General features: G+C 40.5%; 1 protein-coding gene across 1 annotated transcript; it reads left to right on the forward strand.

The window, feature by feature from the left end:
• Nucleotides 1-594: 594 nt before the first annotated feature.
• Nucleotides 595-26,794, forward strand: trip11 (thyroid hormone receptor interactor 11). The gene is made up of 22 exons (XM_044374176.1): nt 595-1,223; nt 1,444-1,724; nt 5,265-5,341; nt 6,407-6,517; nt 7,233-7,535; nt 7,935-8,003; nt 8,140-8,305; nt 8,419-8,745; nt 9,040-9,080; nt 9,194-9,292; nt 9,704-9,898; nt 10,310-13,327; nt 13,511-13,651; nt 14,465-14,658; nt 16,204-16,367; nt 16,549-16,652; nt 16,829-16,928; nt 17,653-17,734; nt 19,480-19,594; nt 21,417-21,539; nt 24,409-24,553; nt 25,200-26,794. Exons 2-22 carry the CDS (start codon nt 1,586-1,588, stop codon nt 25,412-25,414), a joined length of 5,928 nt encoding a protein of 1,975 aa, XP_044230111.1. The 5' UTR covers nt 595-1,223; nt 1,444-1,585; the 3' UTR covers nt 25,415-26,794.
• Nucleotides 26,795-26,967: the final 173 nt, after the last annotated feature.

The raw sequence follows: 26,967 nt of genomic DNA on the forward strand, positions 1-26,967 counted from the left end.
GGTGGTGTGCAGGATTCAGTGTTTTTGGATCTTGACACATACTGGGAACTAAAAGTCAAGATTTCTTGTCTTCAGCTGCTTTGATTTTTACCATTTTCTTTTTAATCTGTCTTTCACAAGTCTCCCCAACTTTATAGAAGTGTGATACTTAATTGCTGGAGTGTCACTTTAATGAATATAAAGTTTTAGCTTGTTCAAGTTCTAACATCTATAACAGAATTTGGGGGAAAAAAACCACATTTTTGAAACAATAAATGGTTTAATGTGGTGTGTCAAAACAGTAGAGGTGTGGACAGATTTGTACAGATTTGTAAGAATCATGAAGTAAATTCAGCCTTGAACATTCCTCTGTTAACTATTAGTGGTTTTATTGAGAGTATTTCTTTCCTTTAGTTTATTCAAGACCTTTTTCATCAATATTTATGATACACACACACACACACACACACACACACACACACACACACACACATATATATATATATATATATATATATATATATATATATATAGTGTGTATTATATTTTATATTGTAAAATACCATTTACCATTCTAACAACAGTAACAAGGCAATGTATGCTTGAGGTAGTGCACAGATCATAATACATCAATAAAGAAATAAGCAAACATAAACAAAATTAAATAAAATAAATCACAAATCAATTCATTACATAAGGCTCTAGTTTTCACGTCTTTAGAATTTGTGCAGTATTTTAGTGTGTCCAGGAAGGATTTTAAGTAGGGCAAGAAGACAGTGATGTAGGGTTTCTGTTTTGCAAATTTGCTGGTGCGTATGTGGAATTTTGCTAATAAAGAAATAAGATTATTAACATCCATTTTCTTGACGGGCATTACATCAGCAAAAAATTAACAAATAAAATACATTCAGTTTTGAGTTTGAGTATCTACTTTTCCGTTAAAAAAAAGATTAAGGTCATACCAAAATGTCTGACTAAAGGTACAGTCCCAAAAGATGAGTTGTATAGAAGTTGTGTTTGTCCGACTCTCGGTTGAAGCCCTTGAACGCACCTTGAAGTTGTTGGTCCTCCAGCATCCCACAATGCACCGCTTCTGCGCTCTGTGTCCACGTCAAACCTGACAGCCATCGCCGCCGCAACAGCCGAGCTGATAATGGCTGCAGTTGAGGTGGCACTTTCTGGGAGCTGTGTTGGTCAGACTGGCTAAAAAAACTGCAAGGAAACACCGCTCACGGCTACCGCAGGTGACACAGTCTTCAACGTAAAGGCGTCATTCAAACTATCCGCTGTCTGGCTGTGATATAATGTCGCTTAGCTTGCTAGCTTTGACAAATTCCTCCAGGCGACTGATCAGCTGTTATTATCCGGAGTCTGAGCTAAATGAGCGTCTGTCAGCTTGAAAACCGACTTTGTGACGTGAGAACAAAGTGGATTTTAAAAGCGAAATCCGTCTCTGTGTTTCAGAGTTTCCGGTTGAGCTTAATGACCGAGCTGACTTTATCAACTCTCGAGTCAAAGCTAAGCTAGCCCCCTCCCTCCTCCTCTTTCCTCTCTTCTTCGTCCTCCTGGGCCTTGCTTTGTTTTTGTTTTTTTACCCGTGTTGAACATGTCATCGTGGCTGGGTGGAATCGGCTCCGGCCTCGGCCAGTCCCTGGGTCAGGTCGGCGGGAGCCTGTCGTCCTTCACCGGGCAGATATCAAACTTCACCAAAGACATGTTACTGGAAGGGGTGGAAGAAGTAGGAGGTAAGTTTGTGTCTCTTTCTCTCTTGTTTTCTGTTTGGTGGCCACATCATCATAAAGCACACCACGTTTTTGATGTACACACTTGTAGCAATAGACACATTCATCTGCTGAAAGTGGGAAGTTTCACTGAGCTAATTGAAAATCCAATTATAAGGGAGGTGGGCCTACAAGCGTGAGTTGTGGCATCAAATAAGTATGGAAATCAATCTGGTCCAAAATTCAACTTACACAAGTGTGATGTGGAAACTTGAAGCCTCCAGTGTACAAACACTGAGAAATGGACTTAATAGTGAAGTAGGAAACATCTTGTATCCAGCAGTTAAACTTTTGATGTCAAATATATTTACATATTTATAGATCCTGGAATTTTTAATGAGGGAGAAGGAATATATGCAATATTAAGGATTTTAACAAGAAAATTTAACTTTTTTTGTGAAAAACCCTACATTAGACACAAATTATTATTCAAAGCAGAGTATTTTATATACACCTTCTAAAAATCTTTTTTTTAAAAACAAAAAAAATAAACAGGATTTGATATCCAAAAATAAAAATTGCGCAGACATCACAGGTTTGACACTACATGGCACTGTTCAACAAAATCAGGATAAGTGAGAAATAAAGAGGCACATTGACACGTTTAAAGCAAAAGAGAGGTCATACTTCTCCTTTCATTTAAATCTAGTAACTACAGAAATATGTTCCAGTAACTACTGAACCTCAAATATCCCTCATGTACACACCAATGCTGGCAGATCTGGTTTCAAATGGACTGAACTGCATACTGTTCTCAAACTAGAGTCTTTCATTCCTCTCGGAGATGTTAAAGCTTTATTATCTGATGTTTTTTATGACTCTTGTAACAGTTTTTTATTAATTCTGTGTTGATTGTGTAGTTGTGTTGTTTTTGTTTGCTGATTGTGTTCTCTCTCGAAAAAGAGATCTTAGTCCCAATGAGACTTCCTGATTGAATTTTAAAAAAGTCAATATTTTGTTTACATATAAGTATATTGGCTGGTTGATTGTTCCAGTGTATCTGCCTTAAATAAAACACCTACTAACAGTCCTAGGATACCAAGATATTGGTGTGAATGAATACTTAAAGATACTCAGCTGTCATCATGGGATCAATCACAACAGAGAAAAAGCAGCCACTACACTGAATGAAGTAAACTTGTGTTGCAGAGAAACTGTGACTATTTCAAAAATAACTCAAAGCTCTGTCGCTTATAGTATTTAAAGGCATCTAGAAACTCAGAAACTTCCAAACAAGGTCTGGCTGACTGATCCCAAATGTGAAGAACAGGTAGAGACAATGCTTGAAACAATCATTAGACATACACAGCCAGCTTTATGGTTATGCTGAGAGGTGTTTCTAGTATTCTGTCCACCCCATTTATATCAATGAGGGGAGAGTAAATATCATTTCTCAGTATAACACAATACACCCCAATAGTTAAAGTTGGTAATGTAATATTTTGGTGTATGTACAGTTTGTTTATGCTACATGTGTGTAATTAAAATGATCAGTATCCATTTCTAATTTGTTCTAAGTTATTTCCAATAAAAACAGTCTAAACATTTCTCAATATTAGAGTATTTACCAAGAAGTTATTAATACATTGCTATAATATTGGTAGTTAAAATGTTTTTAACATGTGTGTCCCTGTATCAGAAAAATGTGACTACAGTCAGGAACCGACTCTGTCAAGAAGAAAAACTAACTTCACGTAAACAATTAGTGACGCACTGAGTTAGTTAATGTGTACACTGCTGCTTTGTCTGTCTGAGGTTTTAACGATATCCCTGTTCTTATATGGATTAGTGACTATGTGTAAACATCAGGCTGTTGAGGAGCGTCTGACCGCTTGCATGACAAGAATGTTTATCTGAGCTTTGCATCCAGACAGTTTGATCAGCAGTGAACTAGAAAATGTGCCCACAGATTTGAATGTCTGTGTCTCTTTAAGTGACTCTTAGCTGCCTCAGTATCTGTAAAATACCTCAGACCGCTGCAGAGATCACTTACACTTCACCGTTCAAATTACAGTAGATAATCCCTTTAAATACTCCTCACTTTTTATACCACCACTGCCTCAACCGCACTGTATTTCACTATTAACTTTAAATGGAGCCAGTACAGATGTTCAGAGAGGAAAGGCCACATATTTGCAGTTAGTTCTGTTTTTGTAATTCATGCTAACTGAACACATACAGCAGGATTATGTATAATTATCTGTTAATTATAGGGGAGATGGACTACCACTATAATCCAACATTACTTTTTGCCGAGTTAGATTTTTTTTTTTCTGCCATGATCACTTTGTAGCGCCAGAGAATGAACTGAAGATGCTCTTAAAAGTTTACACAGAAGCTCTGTGTGGTTTTGTTTTAAACATACTTCATATGTTAAAAGTTATTTCCTCAATTGTCTGGTGGAGTTTCTTTCATGTACAAGTTAAAAGAAAATCAAGTGTCGTCATCTATAGCAAAGTATATGTTTGTATAAAAGTTCATTTGGTTGTAAAATCTCAAGCAAACATTCTCAGTCCATGCAGTCACTCCCTCATTCATAGTCAGCGGGGCTTTAGGTAACAGCCTGATGGCAACACAGATTACAGCCTTCATTGTTTGGTTTCCAGTTTGTGGACAGAAAGTTTCTCATGTTCAAACTCTAAACTGATATTCCCTTTGAAATATCCATGCCCGACTTAGTTACTGATTTGTAAGGATTGTTTTTATCACCGAGTCGTCGCCTTCTTCATGAAGTCCAAATGAAATGATTATAAAGCTTATATTAAAAGTGCTCCATCACATTTGCCCAATTAAACCCAACAGCACCATCAGCAAAAAATCAAACGCACTCAATGAGTGATGAAGCAATGACGAAAGAAAGAACTTTGGCCGCAGATCTCCAACTCACTGCTCCCGTCAAAAACCAGAAGTGTGACTTCTTATCACTGTGTAGGGAGGACTTGGCCGGCTGTAATACTGCATACCAGGCCTGAAATCCCTCTTTAAGTAAACTTTATAGTGAGGAACAATAGTAATAATAATAATAATAAATTACTGGAACTGGATTTGTCTGTATCTTTGGTTTGTGTAGTAATGAGTGTTCTGTGTTGGCCAAGCTGTGTCCAGCTGTTAAGATCTCACAGCTCTGACAAGATCTGCAGAAATGTCGGCCTGCTCAGCCGTGCGTCTGTGTGTTTGTCATGTGAGCCTGGTTAAGCAGATCTGTGTGTGACAATGTGACTAAGATAAAGAAGGTAAAAGAAGAAGTTAGTATCTCTTGAATGTGCCATGTGCCGTGGTAGATAGTGAATAAAAATAATAAAGGTATTTGTGTTTCTTTTACTGTTTTCACAGGGGAAAAACATTAAATTCTGCTTGTTGAATATCATTAAACCTAATTAATGCTGCTTGGTCTTTGCATTGACAGTCTCACGTAAAAAGATTTACACATGTGAATAATATTCTTACTGTCTTTATGTCTGTATTTGTGATATGTTCAATGTTATTTTCTCCTTGTAACTGCAGATGCTGCTACAGAACTGCAAGTGTCCAATTCCAAGTTGGCTGATCTCAACGCTTCATTTACCACTCAGAAGTCTGAGGTTAGATTTTTTTTATTAACTTACTCCACGACAGGCTTTTTGACTTGTCATAGCAAGAAAATAATATCATTAATGACGGATTGCTTTCATGAAAGTGTCCCAGAAATGCAAAATACCACGGCCCCTGAAAGTGACATCCCGATCAGAGCTCATTCATCTTAAAAATGCTGACTGGAAAAGTACAGTTTAAAACCAAATAATAGCATTTTTGAATCAATCCCACGTATGAGAGGGGACCCAAAAATTCCCGGAATTGTTAAAAAAAAAAAAAACTCGTTAGAAATCGTTCAGGAAAACCTTTCTAATCCCTTTCAAAGTACTCTCCCATTCCTGGAAACATTAATCTTTGCATGTCATCTTTTGTCACCGTGTCCAGAGCTTCCTGTCTTTCTTTCCTGGATTTCTTCCACGGTTGTGAATCTTCTCCCCTTCAGTCCTAATTTTAGTTTCAGCAAGCTGTAGGTAGACGCGATTTAGCAGTAAATCAGAAAGCTACACCCCACTCCTGTGCTATTGATGGCTTCCGGGAATTTTTGGGTCCCCAGTTGTACTCCTCTCTGCTGCTGTAAATACTCAGTAGAGCACCAAATGTATATTAATCCTGTGTTATAAATAGTCCCCAACAAATATACCATATTCATCTGTTTGAGTGTGGAAATTGCTGAGCCTTTTTGAAAAATGGAACTATACACATGCACTTACAACCTGCGTTTAAAGATTTACATGTTCAGTATGAATTAATGGACTTGTGGCTGAGCGCTGCAGACATCGTCAGGAAGCCAGAAAACTTTGACACATTTTTGTTTTTGTCTTTTGATTTGATTTGTTGTTAATGAATAAATAAAGAAAACATTATGACATTGCCCTTTAAACATTGTGCAGATCCCTGTGTTGATAAGCATCCTTTCTGCTGAGGAGCCCTTGAACAACTCTTGAGCAACTCTGTACTCAAGTACAGAACAGCATCCAGCTCCAGGACGCTGCTCTGTACTCGACCATGACCCCTGACCTTCCTGTAAGAAAAATGTTGAGTATTCTTGACTAACTCTTCCCTTTTTGTTGCAGTACGACAGATTGAAAAAGCTCCACGCAGAGCTCGAGGAGAAGCTGGAGGCATCAGAGATCCAGATTAAGCAACAGTCTGCAGAGTACCGAACCCTTCTGCAACAGAAAGATGTACGTACATTTGTATTTACAGTTAAAGCATTTAAATGATTGTGATGCTGTTAAAAATATCTACCCACTAGTGTTTAAGACATCATTTAGCTGTCACCTATGATTAGGTAAGTAAATGGCACATGCTATTTGGAATAAACACATCTATGCATGATGTGAAATTAAAGACAAATAATCCACTGTAACTTTAAATTGTGTTATTGAAAGAAAGCATGCTCATATATATATATATAAACCTCGCCTAGATGATAGCAGGAAGTAAACATGTTACCATTTAGTTATAGCATAGTTGGCTCGATTAATCTTTGCATTTTAGTGCATGAGAGTTGATATGTGTAGAGGAAAAAGCGAATAAATTTCAGATACAAAAACACCCGCTGCTCTCTGAATATCCAGTCGTCTAAAGCACCTTAAGAGATGTTTAGAAGCACAGATTGCAACATTAAAAATAATGCAATGTCAAACCTACATGACTCCAGATTCATTTAAGCTTTAACATTCAAGTAGGAAGCACACAGTGATCAGTCAAAGACAAATCAAACAGATGGCAAAAGCATCTGTAAAGCATACCGGCCGTACTGCAGAGGTTGTGTTTTGTGAGACGAGTAATACTTTAAGATGATCAGCTAAGTCTTGTCAAAACAGAATATTGATATCAGATTTATATTAGTGCCAAGCATAAAAGTTTCCTAATGTTCATTTTGTGTCTTCCAAGGTGGAGATCAGTCACCTAAAAGCTCGGCAGAGTGTCCTCCAAGAAGAAGTCCAGAACTTGCAGCACTCAGCCCAGTCTGCCTCCGTTGGCCTGGCAGTGCTGCCCGTCACCACTACTTCCTCCACCACTACCTCCTCTTCTGTTTCCTCTTTCTCGTCGCGCCCCTCGGGGTCCAACCAGGGTTTCCACAGTGATGAAATGGACCTCAGCGACGCCATCTGGTCGCAGCAGGAGATCAACCGGCTGTCGACAGAAGTCATGCGTTTGGAGGCAGAGGTGGCGCACTGGAGGCGAATGTCTCAGGTAATAATAATGAGAATTTTGTTGATGTAGCAAGACAGATGGGTTCTGAGTCATCCAGGTAAAGGATAGTCTCTTTAATCGTGACGCTGCCTTGATGCCCTGAAAGCATAGCATCAACTCAGGTTGTTTATTACCTGAGACCTGCAAATAAATGTTTTGGTTCTATTTTATCAGTTTTTGATGGCAGATGCATGTGAGTTGCAATAAAGGACAATGTATATTATACTTTACAGACACTCTTAATCTAAATTGTTTCAATTTGTTAAACTCCATCTTTCTGGCACACCTAGCAAGATAAAAACAAAATGCTGAGAAACATTCACTGAACAAGAGCTGTACAGTCTTTATATCAACATAAATTGAATTAAACGTTGTATTTGCGTCACTATTTCCTTTCAGGCATCCACAGCAGCAGGAGCCGGTAACGGTGACCAGGGTGAAATTCTCAAACTTCAAAGGACTATTAAGGTGAATTTGTCATAGTTGCCAGAATCCATTAAATTTACAGTAGAATCTAAATCTTAAATACTCTGTGAGCACGACTTGCCCAGACAGCAATGACACCGAGAACGCTAACCTTGACATCGTTTCTGCTTTGGAGCAGGATCTGCGAGAGGAAATGAGTCGTGAGGTGGATGAACACCAGCATGAACTGACTGCTCTGCAGGACGCCCAGCGGCAGAAGATGGCCGATGTTAGCCGGCGGCACAGAGAGGAGCTAGCAGAGTACGAGGAGAGGATAGAGGAGCTGGAGGAACAGATTCAGAGTGGTTAGCTTAAGCATTTTTTATTCTAAATTTGGAAACGAAAGCTTGTGGCAGGGAAAGGAACTCAGAGAATTTGCTGAGAAATTTAACTCCCTCCTCCAAATCCTTCTCTCCAGGTGGCGGTCAAGCCTCTTCCCCGTCAGACGCCTCCAAGCTGCTTGAACTCCAGAAAACCATGAAGTCCCTGCAGGAAGCAACCGAACAGCGGGAGAAGCAGCTGTCCGAGCTGTCTGCTAGCCTGGAGGAGGCACAGACGAAACAAGCCTCGCTACAGCTGGAGAGAGATGAGGCCCAGGAAGAGAACGCCGGGCTGCTGCAGAATTACACTCGGCTGCAAACCTCCGTCGCCGAGCTTCAGACTCGAGTACAAGAGCAGGAGGGGAAGGCTCTGCAAAAAGCCCAGCTAGACCATGAGATCCAAGTTTTGAGACAAAATCTTGCAGGTATTCTGTCTTTATTTGGGTTCATGTTGAATACAGCTATTGAATATTGCTGTTTCTCATCTGTTTAATTAGAACATTTCTATGTAGTTTCTTTGTGCTTCTTTTGTGTTCTAAGCTCTGACTTTGCTATGAAAAATACAATAAAAAATGTTGTTTAATGTCATACTTTTGTTTGTAGTAACTTCATATCAGTCTCTATAGTAACAGAATATTCTTATGAAGTCCTGTCTATAAGTCGTAGGTTGTTTTCTTTCATAATTATTCTGCATATTAACTAAACTTTCTTATTTCCAGCTGCAGAAAAAGAAATAGAGAGACTGAAAAACCTGGATGAAGTAAGTGTGAATATAAACAATTAACCATACATTGTGTTAAATATTTTTTATAGGTTTTTATGTTTTCCTCCTTGTTTAATGACTTTTCTAAAAAAAAATTTTATATAAATCAGTCTGAACCAAAGGAAGAAGTTGAGCATGCAGACATCTTAGAGCTGAACACCATCATTGGGACATTGAGACAAGAAAAGGACGTCTTAGAACAAGAAAAGGTTTGTTTATCTGATACAGAAAATGACTTTAACCACAGGCCGCCCCAAATATCTGTAATATCTTTATTAATACGATTACTTAAAAGTAAATATGTCACTTGTTACATATACAGCAGCAGTATAGAACATGGTAATACATTTTTATTTGTCTGTATATGTTTTCAAAGTATATTTACATGTGTTAAATTATTGGTAAAACAGAAAAAGATGGAGAAGATAGATCTCCAGAGTAGCCAATGTTGGAGATGGACCATAATGTTTGCCGAAGTAAAATATTGATTTAACATATCAAAGATAAAGATGAGATCCTTTTCATTTTCATTCTTCAAAGAGTGTGTAAAGTACACAATGTAAATAACAGAGCTCTAATTTGAAGTGTAATTCTTGATTTGTGTGATTTTCTCCTCGCAGCTTAATCTGCAAGAGAGACTGAAAGCGGCAGAGGAGCAAACAGTTAGCAATAATGGAGCTGAATCGGAGTCACTAGAAGATCTACAGGCAGAGCTGGAAAGGAGAGAAAAGGTCCTGAGAGCCACTCAGGAGGAACGTGACACCTTGATGTCTGAGCTGGAGGAGCTAGACCAGCAAAACCAGGAAGCAACACAGGTCTGAATGACCAGGGTGGCTTATGTTTTTTTTTGTTGCTACACTGTTGTTATCATGTAATTTTGTAGGTTTTGTGTGCATGTCTGAAGAGTCAGCCAAAATATGCCCAGAAATATCTTCCCATGTACATATAACTTCATATTTTTAGGGTTTTTTAACTCATTGTGGTTATGTTAAACTGTTAAATTATATGTAACCCATCTAGCCTACCAAGTTTTTATAGTCTTCCAGTATTGTTAATGCAGAGCAAAAATAAGCAAGATTCTCAAGTCAAGCAAAAACACGAAGGTTTTGGAAAAACTATGAAATGTGTAGAAACCCACAATACAGCACAAAAATTGGATAATGTGAACATTTTTTTAAAAAATCTTTCACTGTGGTTTCTTGTTTTTTGTTTTTTTTTGTCTCTAGCATATGATCTCTGTGAAGGAGCAGCTCTCTGGACAGCTGAAGGAGGCAGAGGCCGAGCTATCAAGACTGACTACAGAGCTGAACACAACCAAAGACCAGAAAAGGGCAGTGGAGCAAGAGCTGGAGACCCAGAAAGAGAAAATAAGTCAGAGCGCTTTCACCCTTAACGACCTGCATATGGGCAAACAGCAGTTGGAACGGACAGTGAAGGAGCTGAAAGACAAACTGGGACATGCACAGGAGCAGGGCAGGGAGGCTCGCAAAGAAATCTCAGAGCTGAAGAAGACTTTGCAGGAGAAAGAGGAGCAGCTGTCTGTCACCCGAGAAGAGCTGGTTCAGACAGGAGAGAGGGGAACTGGGGCACAGGCGGCCGACGAGGAGCTAGCAGGGAAGAAGAAGGAGCTGTCGGACCTCAGGAGAGAACTGGATGAGATCAGGAGCTCTCAGGAGAAGGTGATGTCGGAGGACTATGAGTTGAAGATGGAGAACAGGAGATTGAAGGAGGAGAGCGAGCAGGCTCTGGGTAAAGTGGAAGAACTGAACAGGCAGATGATGGAAAACCAGACAGCTGTGAACAGGACAGTGCGGGAAAAGGAAACTCGAATCGAAGCTCTAAAACTGGAGAAAAACCAGCTTGAAGATGAACTGAGGCAGACTGAGAGGACACTAACAGAGCAGTCAAAGCAATACCAGCAGACCATCGAGGAATTGACCCGAGCCCGCTCCATGGATGCCTCTGCTTTACAGACGGAGCATGAGCGTGCCATTAAACTCAACCAGGAGAAGGACATGGAGATAGCTCAGCTGAAGAGAGATATTGAGCAGCTGGCGTCTGACCACAGAGACACCAACGAGATGCTTTCGATCACAGTTTCAGGGCAGAAACAGCTGACAGATTTGCTGCAAGAGAAGGACGTCTTCATGGATACTTTAAAACAAAACGCTGCAGAAACGCAGATGGAGATGGAGAACAGTATCTCAGTCGCAACAAGGGAAGCTGAAGCCCTCAGACAGGCGCTAGAGGAAAAGGAGAGACAGCTGGGAGGTATGAAGGAGGAGAACAGCCATTTGAAAGAAGAGATTGACCGGATCAGAGATCAGCAGAGCAGACCTCAACCTCTGGCTGAGCCCAGGACTCTGGACATCATCACTGAGCTGGAGACAGAGATCACCCAGCTCAAGTCCTCCAGGAATGGCCTGGAAGAGGAGGTCCAAACTCTGAGAAGAACCATGGAGGAACAGCAGACTTCTCTCCTTCTGTCGCAGCAGTCCCTCCAGGCTCAGCAGAGTGAGCTCGAGCAGGCCAATGCTCGCCATCAGCAGACCACACTCAACTACGACAAACTTATCCATGCCAGAGATGAAGAGATAGCCCGACTCCAGCAGGGCCGTGCTGACTCCCCACCTGTGCAGGGAGAAGTCATCCTGCAGGAGGACAAGACTCAGTCTCTAAATCAGGAGAATGGCAACGAGAAGCACGACTTGTCCAAGGTAGAAATAGAGAAACTGGTGAAGGGCATAAAGGAGAAAGAGACTGAGATCAGCCAGCTGAATGAGAAGAACCTCTCGCTGACCAAGCAGCTGGACCAGCTGGTGGTGTCTCGTGATGAAGTGGGCAAACTGTCCCAGGTGATCCTGCAGAAAGATCTAGAGATCCAGGCGCTTCATGCAAGAGTCTCCATGGGTGGAGGCGGCGGACACAGCCAGGATGTCATGTTCCTACAGCAGCAGCTGCAGGCGTACGCTGTGGAGAGAGAGCAAGTGTTAGCCGTGCTTAACGAGAAGACCAGAGAGAACAGCCAGCTTCGCTCCGACTATCACCGTCTCATGGATATCATGGCGGGGAAGGAGGCGGCTCTGTTGAAGCTTCAGCAGGAGAACCAGCGCCTCTTAAACATGAGCGATCCCTCAGGAAGCCAAGAGATGTTCAAGGAGACCATCCAGAACCTGTCCCGCATCATCAGGGAGAAGGACATTGAGATTGACGCGCTGACCCAGAAGTGCCAAACACTGGTGACGGTCCTGCAGTCCTCAGGAGGAGAGTCCGGCACTGGTTCTGGAGGTGTCAGCAGCAACCAGTTTGAGGAGCTGCTGCAGGAGCGGGATACCCTTAAACAGCAGGTGAAGAAGATGGAGGAGTGGAAGCAGCAGGTGATCACCACGGTCAAGAACATGCAGCACGAGTCGGCGCAGCTGCAGGAGGAGCTGATCAAACTGCAGGGTCAGGTCTCTGCTGACAGCGACTGCAGCTCCAAGCTGTCGGTCGACTACTCTCGACTGATCCAGAGCTATGAGCAGAAAGAAAGGAGGTTGGGAAGCCTGAGTCAGGAGCTCGCTCAGGTCCAGCAGACCATCACCCAGCTCAGCACCACCAAGGATGTACTGCTGGGTAAACTGGGCAGCGTTGCACAGACTCCTGAAGTCGTAGTTGCTCAGTCTAGTGCACCTTCTCTCACAGCGGATGCTCCAAGCCACCAGACGGCTTCAACTGTAAATAATGAGAAACAGCAGGAAGACCTTGGATCATTGCGAGCACAGCTGGCCGAGAAGGAAACCGTGATCAGGACCCTTCAGGAGAACAACCACCGGCTTTCCAACTCAGCGTCTGCCTCAGAGAGCGAGCAGAGGAATCAGGCCGCTGAAGTCCAGCAGATCAAGGACAGGCTGGATACCCTGCAGAGATCGGTGAGGGAGAAAGACTTGCTCATCAAAGCCAAAGGAGACCAGCTAAGTCAAGTCAGTGAGACGCTACGGAACCGTGAGAATGACAACGAGGTGCTGAAGCAGGCCGTCACCAACCTGAAAGAGCGTGCTCTTATTCTGGAAATGGACGTGAAGAAGCTGAAGGAGGAGAACGAGCTCGTGGCTGCACGCTCTCGGGAGAAAGAGTCCGAGTTCAGAGCGCTGCAAGAAACCAACATGCAGGTGTCTCTTCTGCTCAGAGAGAAGGAGTTTGAGCTGAGTGCAATGAGCGATAAAGCTGCGACTGTGGAGAGGATGCTCAAGGACAAAGAGCAGGTCAGTTGGCAGCTAAAACTTAATATATTTTATACATTCAGTAGAGAAACAAACCAGACCAAACACCCAACATCCAGGATTAGAGATTTATGCTAGAAATGCAGACACTCAGTAATCATGTTGTGCCATGTTGCATTCTTAACATAAAGATTTCTGATTTACTCTGTTGTTGATGTGTTACAGGGTAAATCCGGTGAGCTCAATCAGCTCCTGAATGAAATAAAGTCCATGCAGGAGAAAGCTGTGGCGTTCCAGCAGGAGAGAGATCAGGTGATGATGGCACTAAAGCAGAAACAAATGGAGACCACTGCTTTACAGACCGAGGTAGGAAAACTCGCTACTACCCTTCAGTTTTACCTGCGTAGGTATTGCATCTGTGTTTGCTCACTGCTAGGTTTTTATCAGCAAGACAACTTGAGCACAGGTTCAAAGAAGATTCAAACACAGTCTGTTGGAAAGTAACTATTTTGCAAACCTCAAAGTACTAAACATTAAGTCAGTTCAGATGGGGATAGAAAATTGTGCATATTAAAGCAACAGTGGTACACTTGTCATGTTACTTTTGTTTTTACATTGTACAATTGATCAAAATATAATTTACTCTGCATACTGATAAGAATCTGATTTTAAACTCTTATTTTTATATTAAATCCATGTGATTATGTGATTATAGCATATTTTTAAGTATTCTGGTGACAAGTTTTTGTTTGTAAAAAGGTGAGACAATCATGAAGTTGCCAAGGTCAGAAATTATAAATTTCTACACAGAGTGACTTTAATTTGATATTTATCAAAAAGTATTAAACAGTCAGGTTGATGGATTTGCTGATATCAGTTTAATCACAATGTTTCATTGTGTGACATTTCCACTAAATGTAAAGTATTTTAAAAGGTTTGGGATTGCTTCGGTTTTTCCACATATCCCTGGAAAAAATAGGAGGATTACTAATTTTCCACATTTCCATTTGCCAAAAGGACAGATGATAAGTATATCAACCATTAGTTCCACAACTAGCAAGTGATAATACCTAAAAAATCCAGTCAACACATTTAGGTCTGCAGAAACTATGGAATTAATAAGTTGTTGTGTTATTTTTGTTGATCCACACATGACAGCATTTTCTCTTTTCTCCACAGCTGCAGCATATGAGAGACAAAGAACAGCGGCTCAACTTGGAGCTGGAAAGGTTGCGTAATCACCTCTTGGAGATCGAGGACTCGTACACAAGAGAAGCCCTCGCTGCAGAGGACAGGGAAACTGAGCTACGCAGGAAGGTCACCTTGCTGGACGATAAACTTGCCACGTCCTCGAATGCCGTGGAGAATGCCAGGTTAGCATAAAGTAAAACTGCAGCGTGTGTATTAGATGTGATGCTGAAATACACTGTTAATGTGTATAGATCTCCACTGCGGTTTGGATTACATATAAGGTTTCACATTCACTTGAAAACAATAGAACTGCATTAAAAAAAGGTGTTACGGTGGCTAAAAATTGTTGTATGGGTGCAAGTCTGTAAAAACACATTTGTCTTATTATACTAAATAAAAACATGGATTTACAGCAGCTCTGTCTGAGACCTTGTAGGATCACACACACAAGATCCAGAGAGTTGGATCTTGTTTTTATCTCTTTGCTTTGGTTTCCTCGGCCTTGACTTTAGCTTGACCTTTGATGTTTTAATAAACTATCTCAAAAAGGTCTTACTTTGTCTCCTCCTCTGCTGCCGTACTCTCTTGTGGGGTCGCTCAAAGCTCCATCTTGGGCCCTCAGTTAGTTTGTTTATACACTTGAGTAACCACGTCACTCAGAGAAACCAGGTTACATGGGAAGGCATTTATATGCACTGTAGTAACCTGGTTACTGTAAATCTGCGTATACATGCAGCAGATCAGTAACCACACTTCTCGTCTACCCCCAACCTTATTTTGGAAGCATGGCTTACTGATTTTAACAATATTAGTGACAGAAGACGCTGCTTCCTGACTTTGTTTTTTTTGGTGTGTGTGACAGACAGTAGAGCTATTTCTCACAGTGTGAATTTATCAAACAGTCAAATGTTCAGTGATTGAAACAAACTTATTTAGACTTCTACAAGCTACTTTGTATTAGTTTCAGTGTCAGTCAGAATTTAGATGGAATTATTTTAAATACGAGGACTCAGTGTAATAATCTCAGTATAATAATCTCTCCTTTCATCCGACCGCTCTGCTGTTCTTTCCCTGTGTGCCATCTGTTGTTCTGCATACAAAGCTAATTAGAAACCCAGTTACATATATACTGTAGATGTCAGAGAAATCTCTTTGTTCTCTAGTAGAAAATCCACCTGGGAAAATCAGGTTTTCTCTGATCTCCAACCCTGATTGCAGCAACCAGGTTTTCTCTGACAGTTAAGAAATCAGCTTTCTGGAGGAAGCTGACTGTAACCTGGTTGCACTTAAGCAGTGCATGTAAACATATGAGTCTCCATTTATATGCTCCCCTTGGGGCGCATCACAAAATTGAATTCCACTGTTGCACTGATGACATGCAGCTGTATGTCCAGATAAAAGCCTTACAGATGTGTCCTGCATTGTGTTATCTGTCACCGATATTAAGTGCTAGATGTCAAGAAAGCTCCTCCCGTTGAATGATTTTCTTTTAACCACGTTACTGTTGTCCTTGTCTCACTTTAATTCTTTTTAAAGCCCTCTGTAACCGCTGCTTGCATTGTGCACTCATGTTCAAATAATTTTCTAAGTATTTCCATGGAACTGTTTTGTTTTAATTTGTTGCAGAGTTGCCTTGCACATATTTTTTAAAAAATAATCTTTTGTTTAATTGTTAATGTCATCCTTCCTGTTTTTTTTCTGCTTGCCTGCTTGTCTGGTGCCTCCAGCCAACAGGCCAGTATGCAGGTTGAGTCTCTGCAGGAGCAGCTGAGCAGAGTGGTGAAGCAGAGGGACGATGCACTCATCCAGCTCCGGACCTCCCAGGAGCAGGTCAACCAGTATGCAGTTTCACTCTCCAATCTGCAGATGGTGCTAGAGCAATTTCAACAAGGCAAGTTGGCTGCTTCCTCCTCACGTCTTCTGTCCACACTTGCATCCTTGTGGCTTATTTTTACAATTTTCCTAAAATCACTGATCTTTGTGATTTTGACAGTGCAATTTTGTGCCTGTAGTCTGACAATTAAAGTCCATATTACCTATAATATTACTTTTCCTCTCTGTTTCCCATCCAGAGGAGAAAGCCATGTACTCAGCAGAGCTTGACAAGCTTAAGAGAGAGAAGGAAGAGTGGAGAACGAAAGCTCAGAGGCTGGAAGACCAAGCATCTGCCCTTCAGGTAAACCAGCAATCAATCACCGGTCAGAGAATCCAGTCAATCTATTTATATCCAACATATGCCATCAACAGCGAGGCCTTAAAGTGAAAACATATTCCTATATATATCTCGATGACAGCCGTATCAAAGCCATAATAATTGAAGGTGTACTTTAATGGTTCTCTGCTCTCCGTCAGATGAACCTGGACGAGGCCAACGCCGCTCTGGATTCAGCGTCTCGCCTCACGGATCAGCTGGATCTAAAAGAGGAGCTAATTGAAGAGCTGAAGAAGCAAGGTGAGGCGCAGCTGTGCGCGTTCACGTCAGCCAAGTTCTCCACATGTCGTCTGACGGGTTTCTGCCACAACAAAAGTTATACAAGGGAATAATTAGATTATCAGACTAGACACAAAACGCCTTTCATTTTTACAGCAAGATAAAGGTGCGTTTATTAGGATGTAATAAAAATAAATGTCCTTTAAGCCGTTTTATGTCTACTTAGTCTGAAGACCAGTGCACTGTTTCTACTTTTATTAAAGGTTTTATAGAAGGCATCTGCCATCCTTTGACGACTATGTCTGGCTCGGCAGCCTTTCTTTTTTCTTTCTCCCAATGCGCATATTTCTACTTTAGTGTTCACATGTCCTTATCGTAGTCTGCATAACTGAGCACAGACAAGATAAGTAAATATGTTAATCCCCCTGAAATTTAAACGGTTATATTCTACTATATTATTTTTTGTGTCACACTCAGCTTATTTCGGTCTTATCAGTCTCACATATGGACATTACATCACAGTAAATTCTCAGACTGTTTTTTTTTTCGCCCTTCTCAGGCTGATATTCAATCATTGTGTTTATCTAGACCTGATATGAGGCCATATGTTTGCTTTATAAATCAATCACCTATGCAAAATTTACATCATGTTTATTTATAGCTGTAAAAACGTTTTGATTCAATCTTCATAATGACAGGCCAACTCTGGTATTTTACTGTGTGTGTGTGTGCGTTCTGTTTGCAGTGGATGTGAGGCAGGAGATGTTGGAGGAGGCGCAGAAGAAACTGATGAACCTGCTGAACAGCACGGAGGGGAAGATAGACAAGTAAGCTCAGTCCTGTTTGGGTTAAAATCTTACATTCCTTCTTTCAGCTACATGAGATCAGGATTAGCAAGTCATATGGTTTTCATTGGACTATCATACATTACAAAGAAAAATCTTCTACAGTTTCAAGGGATTGTAGAAAGTCACACTGTAATATGAAAATGTGATAAGGACTCATCTTTTTAAAGCATTAATATGACATTTAGAGGATCACCCCCATGACCGGAAAACTAATGTAGTGTGAAAAAGGTGAACTCTGCTGCTGAAGGCAGAAAAACGAGACATTTTTATATGTTAAATATGTGTATAATAATACAATTAAAGGCACTTTATGGCATAAAGAACACAGGAAAAAAGCTAAAACTGTCAGCTGCTCAGGTGTTCTGCATGTCTCCAGCTTGGCGCTCATCCTCAGGCAGCATCAACAGCTTTTTGTTGACGTTTCTCTAAAAATAGAGAAAATGCTGGAAGTAAAATGATAATTGTGTCATAACGTAAAACCATAAATATAAAATAGAGCTGCAACAATTACTCAATTGGAAGAAAATTTAAAGGCTACTAATTTGTTAAATGATTGATAGTTCAAGTAATTTCTAAGCAAAATAATAAACATTTGATGGTTCCAGGTTCTCAAATGTTCTTTTGGTCTTTATATTATAGTAAATTGAATATTTGGGTGTTCGGGATTGTTTGTCGGACAAAAACATTGACATTTGACAACAAAGACATTTGATGACATCACCTTGTGCTCTCCTTTTTTTTTTTTTTTTTTTTACTGTTTTCTGATGTTTAAGAGACCAAACAATTAATAGAGAAAGTAATTGATTGATTAGTTGATAATGAAAGTCCAAAACATCAAGAAGAACAATTTACTTTACTATCAATTATGACGACGAACAACAAAAAATCGAAAGAACAGAACATTTGGCATTTTTGCTTGAAAAACGACTGAAATGATAAATTAATTTTCAAAATAGTCGGTAATTAATTGTCGTTCAATCGACTAATCAGTTAATCGACTAATGGGTTGAAAATAATCATTAGTTGCAGCCACAATACAAAACAATTGTGAGATGCATAGATAGATAGATAGATAGATAGATAGATAGATAGATAGATAGATAGATAGATAGATAGATAGATAGATAGATAGATAGATAGATAGATAGATAGATAGATAGATAGATAGATAGACAGACAGATAGATAGATAGAAAATACACAATTGATAAAGAGTTTTGAACATTGGATCCTCTTACATATTGACACATTTAACACAGACACAATACACTTAATAATCTTGAGTTATTATACTTTCAAAGAACCAGCCATGAAGTATGAAGTCCAGGCTAAACATCGCTTTGGCCTCCATTTGTAAAAGGAAGCGATTATGATCGACACTCTACGTTTTGGGAATTTCAAGTCATCACACTCTCCATTAAAGCCAGTGGAAGAGTTTCCTTGTTGAATGAAATGTGCAGCGAGGAGCTGTGATTCGTCTCGTCTGTTAACGGTGCTTTTGTGTTTTGATGATTCGACTGCGGAGGTTGTGAAAGAGACATACTCTCCCATCTCTCACTGACAGCTGTTAAGTGCTGGAATTGGTAGAAATGTTTGTTTCGGGGAAATATAAATATATATAAGTTATAAGTAATAATTCATGCAGCTGCACAAAAATTGGACTGAGGCCACCTCCTTTAAAAACTTGAACGACATCATACCTTGTTCATGCTGTTCTGTTTCCAGAGTCCTGATGCGTAACCTGTTCTTGGGATATTTCCACACACCTAAAACTAAGCGCGCTGATGTGATGAGGCTCATGGGAAATGTCCTGGGACTGAGCCGAGAAGATGTTGATAAGGTGAGAGATTTCTTGACTCATGTTCAAAGTATTCACTTAACAAATTGCATAGTTATGTTAATAAAATAGTTTTTCATTGCAGTTTTAATGCCATAAACAGTCAGTGAGCAATGTTTGTGGTATTGTGCCATATTGGGAATAAACGTATGTCATCACCAGACTAATAAATACAGAAATATGGCCTCTGCTACGTATGTCGTAACTCTCAAATGCTCCCTTGTGTTTTGGGGATTAAATGTACTAGAGGAGGTTTGTGCACTTGTGTTTTAGCATGCCGTTTGGACCACAATTATGAGCTGCCAAGTGGGAAAAGCCATTTGCATCAGCATTCTAGTTGTAATTCATTTTGGGAAATACGCTTGTTTACTTTTTTGCTGAGAGTTACATGAGGAGATTGATACAACTCGTGTCTGTGTGTTCAGTATGAAGCTACAGCCAGCAAAGGGTTAGCTTAGCTTAGCATAAAGACTGAAAACAGGAGGAAACAGCTAGCCTGTGTCTGTCAAAAGATAAAAAACACACCTACCAGCAGCTCTAATGCTCACTAATCAATCCATTATGGTATCTGTTGTGGTTTTTCAGAGGGGTTATATGCTAAAATATACCAAGTCGGCTTCATTTTTGTGACGTACAGCAAGTCTGACTTGAGTCCAAGTCTTTGCAGCTTTGTTGCTAAAATATAAAAGTAGAGTTTAAGAAGTACTACAGATTTAAATTGTCTTCACAAAGCTGGATTTTATTGTATGCCCCTGTCGTCACATTGGCCGTCTGTCAAAAGGACAGTTTTTTTTTCTCATCCAGTGACCATTAAAAAGTACTTTAAGCTGTGTGGAGCAATTCTACCATGTACTAAAAACAGTAAGTACCCTTCTCTCTTTTTACATACTCTGACAGATCACTCTGACTGTAAGACAACAGACCTTTTTCAGCTTTTGAAATATAAAGGTAAACTGTCTTTGAGAGACAAAGTCAACCCTGAAACTCGCCGTCCAACGGTTACTTTTAACTCCAGCAGCCCCTGAAAATTCAGTCAGAGCTCAACCCTGAAAAAGAAAGCCTTTCCTTATCCAGATTTTCTGGCAGGAGCCCTGTGGGACTCATCCAATGATTCCAGAGTATATTGCCCAATACTCTTAAAGGAAAACAGATACAGGGTGAGGGGCAAATGCGATTACAACTCCTCAGAAGACTCATTTTTATTATCTTGGAGGTCATTCCATTTTTTTTTTTCATCTCTCCCTCATCTACCGTTAATGCTATTTAAATTTTCCACTCAACTCATGTTTACGGCAGCCAAGTGGCCCACAAAGCAGTCGTTTTTTTTTCAGACACAGCCTCGGTGGAGCAGCTATCCGCCTTCTAGTGCCTTTTTAGTCCAATGTAATGATCAGAGCACTCTATAAGTGCAGTTCATCGAGCTGCATCCTGCCAAATAAATGTTGTTGATGGTTAGGGAGTATGACTGACATTGCATGATAAAGCGGGGAGATTCTTCTAGGAGTGTGTACTGTCAACAGAGTAACACAGAGCTTTTACATTGGTCAAACTGGTGTGTGCACAAAGTAGTTTTCCAGAAAGCGGTGGCAAGCAGAGAGGAAACCAAGAGCAGTTAAAACTCAAATCATCTGACCAATTCCGCGAAAACTCTTCGAATGAGACATTGTTCATTGTTCACTTTTCTTGGTCAAGTAAGAAAAGTGATGAATTTGAGCACTTGATCCCAATATATTTATGTCGGTGATGATTTTTGGAGACTTTATTCCTCATGTGTATCGAGTAATCTTTGTCTTCTCTTCCTTGCCTCCCGTCTTTGTCTGTGCAGATGTTGGAGGAGGACGGACGGCAAGGTATTACTGGCTGGATGTCGGGCTGGCTGGGAAGCAGAGGAGCGCAGAGTGTCCCAAACACTCCACAGAGGCCCACCATTGGCCAAAGTCTCAACTCTGTAAGAAACACCACATTAAGTCCTTTTGTCACAGAGACAATGTTCATATTGTATATATTCTACCTGTAGTGGGTCTAACTGCTTCCTGGGACTATATCAATGCATTCACTTTACACTTGTTAAATTGTTATTAGGTCTGTGTTAAACATGGTCAAAGTTCCAAAACTTGAGGTTAACTTATGTAAAAATGCTCCCTGAAAGTCAGAAGCCTCAGCCTCAACCTGCTATGAAAGCTCAGTTTGCAAAGTTACGCCTACTTAAGAATATAAGAGCTATAATAAGAGCTGGATAAGGCGCCGCCGCTCAGCCTTGCAGCCAAGTTTTCCCAGTGGCCACTCGCGGTATTGCAGCGAAAAATCCCCCTGCAGCCCAAGAAGCATTTTCCCCATAGACCACCATTGTAAAAGAGACGCCTGTAAAATTATTGACAGGACCCCTCGAACAGCAAACAACAACAATTATGACTCTTTCTATTATGAACTTTTGATCCATGGAGGTTTTATGTTTGTAAAACTTTCCTCAAGCCGAGAAAAGCAATTTAAAAATCTGTGACGTCATCACAATGTAAAGTCTATGGGCCCAGCGGGAGCTCGTGGGCGGGGCCAACGAGGGAAACACTACTGCACATATTCAGTGGGCCGCAACGCGGAAGCAAACCCGGAAGCTAGAAATTTTTTTTGGCATATGTGCCAGGTGAGCAATTCCTATAGGACTGAATGGACGCCATTTGTAGTCCAGTATCCAGCTCTTACAATACATCCATGCTTCTTCCCCATCAAATGTCAGATCGTTTGTGGGCATGTGCGTCAGATTGTTTGCACATGCCCACAAACGGCTGTCCATTCTGTAGTCTTAGTTGCTGAGGTTGTTCCACGGATTGTTTGCATCGTCCACTCACATACAGATGTGTTTGGGAAGTTTCCATTTCAAAAAAAAAAAAGAGCGAAATCCTATTGTTTGTTTACGTAGCCTCTGGAGCCAGTTTGCCAAGATGCAGCTTCTGAAGCTGACCAATCAGAACAGAGTGGGCTCATCGGGAGGGGGGCCTTAAAGAGACAGGAGATAAAACGGCCTGTTTCAGACAGAGGCTGAACCGAGGGGCTGCATAAAGGGCCAGTATAAGATAAATACGTTTTTTGAACTGTAAATCATGCAAAGATATTCCAGTAGAATATAAATATAGATCTGGAAATGTGCATGATATGTCACCTTTAAGATTTCAGTCCTTGGCGACTACAGCAAACACTCCTTGAGCAGTTACTTTGTCAGAAATACAACAGAGAAGCAACTGTATCTATTTAAAGCAAAACCAAGCGAACTCACATTGTTTTAACATATAAATCAATCAATAATAATTGCAGCTGAGATCTAATTTCATGCATGATGCAGCTCACTGTAGCGCGTCCTCTTTTTTCATTTCCTTATTGCAAAAATTAACATGATCTGCTGACAAAAAAAGCGTAGAAAATGATCATTGTCTTTATTTGCAGAAATATTTTTGAAGAGCGACCACCGCCAGCATTAACCTCGGTTACAGATACATTGCGTTTCCTGTGACTGCCTCACAATAAAATCCCAACTGTGTTCGCCAGTTGAATGCTTTTGATGTGCGCTAATTGAATACAGCTCTGATACAGTGTCAGGAGGGTGAACTATTAACAGTGAGGCTGATATCAATTAGATAAAATTACACACAGTAATGCTGGATTACATGTATGCATCTATTTCCTGTAAATACATGCATGTGTTTCCTGTCATTTCTTGCTGCCTTCACACGCAGGTGTGAAGCGGCGGACTCCGTCACTAACAATGAAAACTAGGACATAGAGAGGTAAAAACAGGATGTAAATACATTGAATTCTATTATTGAACAAAATGTTGACCATAAATAGTTTAAAATGGAATTTTACTACATTCTGATTTTAAGGATTATAACTTTAAAGGACCAGTGTGTAGAATTTAGTGGCATCAAGTGTTGAGGTTGCAGATTACAACGAATTTACCTGCTCCCCTTCCAAGCGTGTCGGAGAACCTACGGTGGCCACAAAACTCGCCAAAATGCAAAAGGCCCTCTCTAGTGCCAGTGTTTGTCCGTTCTGGGCTACTGTAGAAACATGGTGGTGCAACATGTCGGGCTCCCTGGAAGAGGACCCGCTCCCTGTGTAAAACACAACGATTCTTATTTTCATGGGATTATACACTAATTAAAACATACATATGAACATTATACTCCATTTCTGCCAAGTCTGTTCGGCTGGATGCCACTATATTCTACACACTGCACCTTTAAAGTAAAAAAGCCTCACATATACAGCAAAAACACAAAGTATGAGTAAAGAGAAAAAGTGTACCTTTCCACAAAAAAGCCCTTAATAAAAGAAGGAAGTAAAACTACAACAATAAATTAATAAATAAATAAAACAAGCACTAACCAAAGAACCTTCCCTTTTGTAGTAAAGTTGTGCAAATTCTACATTACAATATATTTACTCCCATAAAAAATATTAACAATAGGAAATAAACGAAGGAAATACATATATCACTCAAAATAAAAATCAAACTTAATCCACAAAGGATTTTACAGGAATTTACTGCCCTGTTTATAATTTAGTGTAACACACACAGAGACTCCATAAAGCAATTATCTATACCCACTTTTCTTTAGAGACACATTCCTGGCAGGGTTAGAGACCATTCTTCAACTAACAATAGTGTCCTTGAGCAAGACACTTATTCTTCTCCAAGATGCTATTCTGAAGCTAACTCTGAGCTCTGACCTCCCTCTTTGTGGCTTCTTTGCTTGGATCAGTAAAATATCTAAAAAAAAAAAAAATCAGCACTACATTCTATGCTTCTTTTTTCGTTGCAGTCCTTCTCAGAGATGTTTGTAAAGTTCCTGGAGGTGGAGTCCACGCCTTCGCTGCCTGCACCAACGCTTCCAGTCCATGACATTAAACCTCTGAGCGCCCCGCCTCCGAGAAGAACCAGCAGTGCTGCTTCCAGCACCGCCACAGGTAAACGATCCCTTTGGGAATAACCACCGCCAGGATGTTCCCTTCTCTCGTGTGCTTAAAGCTGGAGTGCTTTGACTTTTGTCTCCCCCTTCTGGCAGTGAGAGTAATTACAAAAACACTGTCGAAACATGCTTACGTCGCAGGCTCCGCAGTAGCCCACTCCCTCGCTACTGTTTTGACTGTAAAATGGTGGATAAATTGTTTTGAGCGTCACACAACCCCCATGAAATGACTTGTTTCACTCTCAGAATTTGACCCATTTGGTCGGATAACATTTGGACAGTCTAGAAGAGCCACACGATTAAATTATTTTATCCTCATTCAAGTTAGCAGAGAGCTAACTGGAAGTTAGCTGGCTAGGCTGGTGGGAGTCTGCATTCATCCAGCCAGCGTTGGAATGTCGAACCCGACACGAGATTAAAAACTGTACACTGTGAAATACAGAGAGATTTATCTGGTGGTGATAGGCTAAATCAGCATTGTGTAAGCTCGTTTGGCAAGACCTCGAATGTAACAGACGTTCATTTATATGTAAAAGTTCTGCACTGCAAGTTTAATCAGTCATGTCAGACAGGAGGCTTTGTTCTTTCTCTTACTTTCCAAAACAAATCAAACCTTATTTCAATTTAAGCCTCTCTCCTCACAGGAACTGCTGGAGCCAGCAAGCGAGCCGGCGAGGCCAATCCGTTCCTGGCCCCTCGTTCTGCCGCGGTGCCCCTGCTGGCCGGGTCCGGCTCCGGCGGCTCGGGAGGTCACCTGCTGATGAAGCCCATCTCGGACGCTCTGCCCACCTTCACACCTGTGCCGGTCTCAGCTGAGGCCAGTGGTGGAGCTGTGCTTAAAGACTTGTTAAAGCAGTGATTGGTCCCATAAAGAGTGCCAATTGTCTTAATTCATCCAACAGGAGTTTGACACTACATAGAGACTGAGATATTTGAGCACTTCTGATACGTATTGCTGCTTTTTTTTTTTTTTTTTTTTTTTAATCTGGCAGAGATAAACAACCAGAGAATTCATAAGAACATAAACTCCCTTTTCATGGGAAGGGAGTGAAACTAAAATTTATTTTTTGAGTCAGTTTTACTTGCAAATACTGTTCTATGCAACAGACTTTACCTTTACACATGAGTGAAAGTGTTTTCACATAAAGCTTTATTTTAATAGGTGTTGATCCACAAGATAGAAATCATCAGTGAAAAGTCCACATTAATAAAAAAAAAAAAAAGAAGCAGGATGCAGAATTAAAGGATATTTTTACCGTGTGAGTCCTTCAGAGTGTAAGCAATGCAGCATATTTCCACAGAAACTGTCTTTTTGATTATGAATAATTTCTTACATTTTTCGTTTTTTTGCCCATCACACCAGTTCTGAACACAAGTGACCTTGTAGACTCGCTGTGTGCAGTACGATACATGTGAATTGAGTGTAATCGTCACCTCTGTTTACAAGAGGAAACCCCTCATGTCCTCCGGTCTTTATCCTTTAACCTGCATTGATCACCTTTTATTGTCCTGTCTCTTAAGTATTTTTTTTTTCTCTTTTCGACAATGCAGCGAACTGTTTCTGATCCAAGACTTGCCTAAAAACTCTGTGGCAGCAGTGGCCTGCGTAGAGATTTATGTGGTTCAGTACATCTGTTAAAACCATAAAGACATTTTGCAAAAACTTGTCTTTTCCAGACGGTCAGACTGTGATTTGCAACAAGCGTTGTAATTATGGCTGTAACTGCTGACTGTGGTTGATCAGAAGCTCGAGACTGCTCTTATGTTTAAGTACTATTATATAGTTATATATATGTAAATGGGCGGGATTTTTCCTATTTATAGGCACTAGTAAGTTCTGAAAGTGAAGTGCCTGCATTTTTGCTAATTAGATAGTTGTATAATCAGGATTGTAAATGAGTAATATAAATATACGTATATATTTACAAAATGTAAAAAACTGCACATTGAGAAAGTTTTACCTGACCAGAGCTGGCCAGCGAGCTGCTCTACATTTTTGTATAGACATCAATCAGCCGCTGCAGAAAGAATGTTACAGGGTTCCTCCAGGTGTATTGATGATGAAATGTATAAACTGTAAATCCTGACTGTAAAAGAATTTTTGTAGATGTAAAATCTGAAACTCAGAAGGTGTCAAAAAGGTGTTGGATTATCTTGAATTTGGATGATCTTTAATTGAGGTTATTACCAGTGATTTAATTGGGATTTCAAATCAAATAAAGATACTGCTGACCCCTTATTGGTGTGCATTTTGTCAGTTTTTTTTTTCCTCTAACGTAGTCTTGCAGACCAGATGTGGCTACTACAGCGTGGATACCTTACGTTGGTTGCTCCAGATGTGCAGTGTCATTCAGCTGTAGGAGAAGCAGCCGTGGGGTGGGGTGAGGGGACTGTTTATATCTTTTGGGAAAC

The sequence above is a fragment of the Thunnus albacares genome, chromosome 15 (assembly GCF_914725855.1).
Source record: "Thunnus albacares chromosome 15, fThuAlb1.1, whole genome shotgun sequence".
Taxonomy (NCBI): domain Eukaryota; kingdom Metazoa; phylum Chordata; class Actinopteri; order Scombriformes; family Scombridae; genus Thunnus; species Thunnus albacares.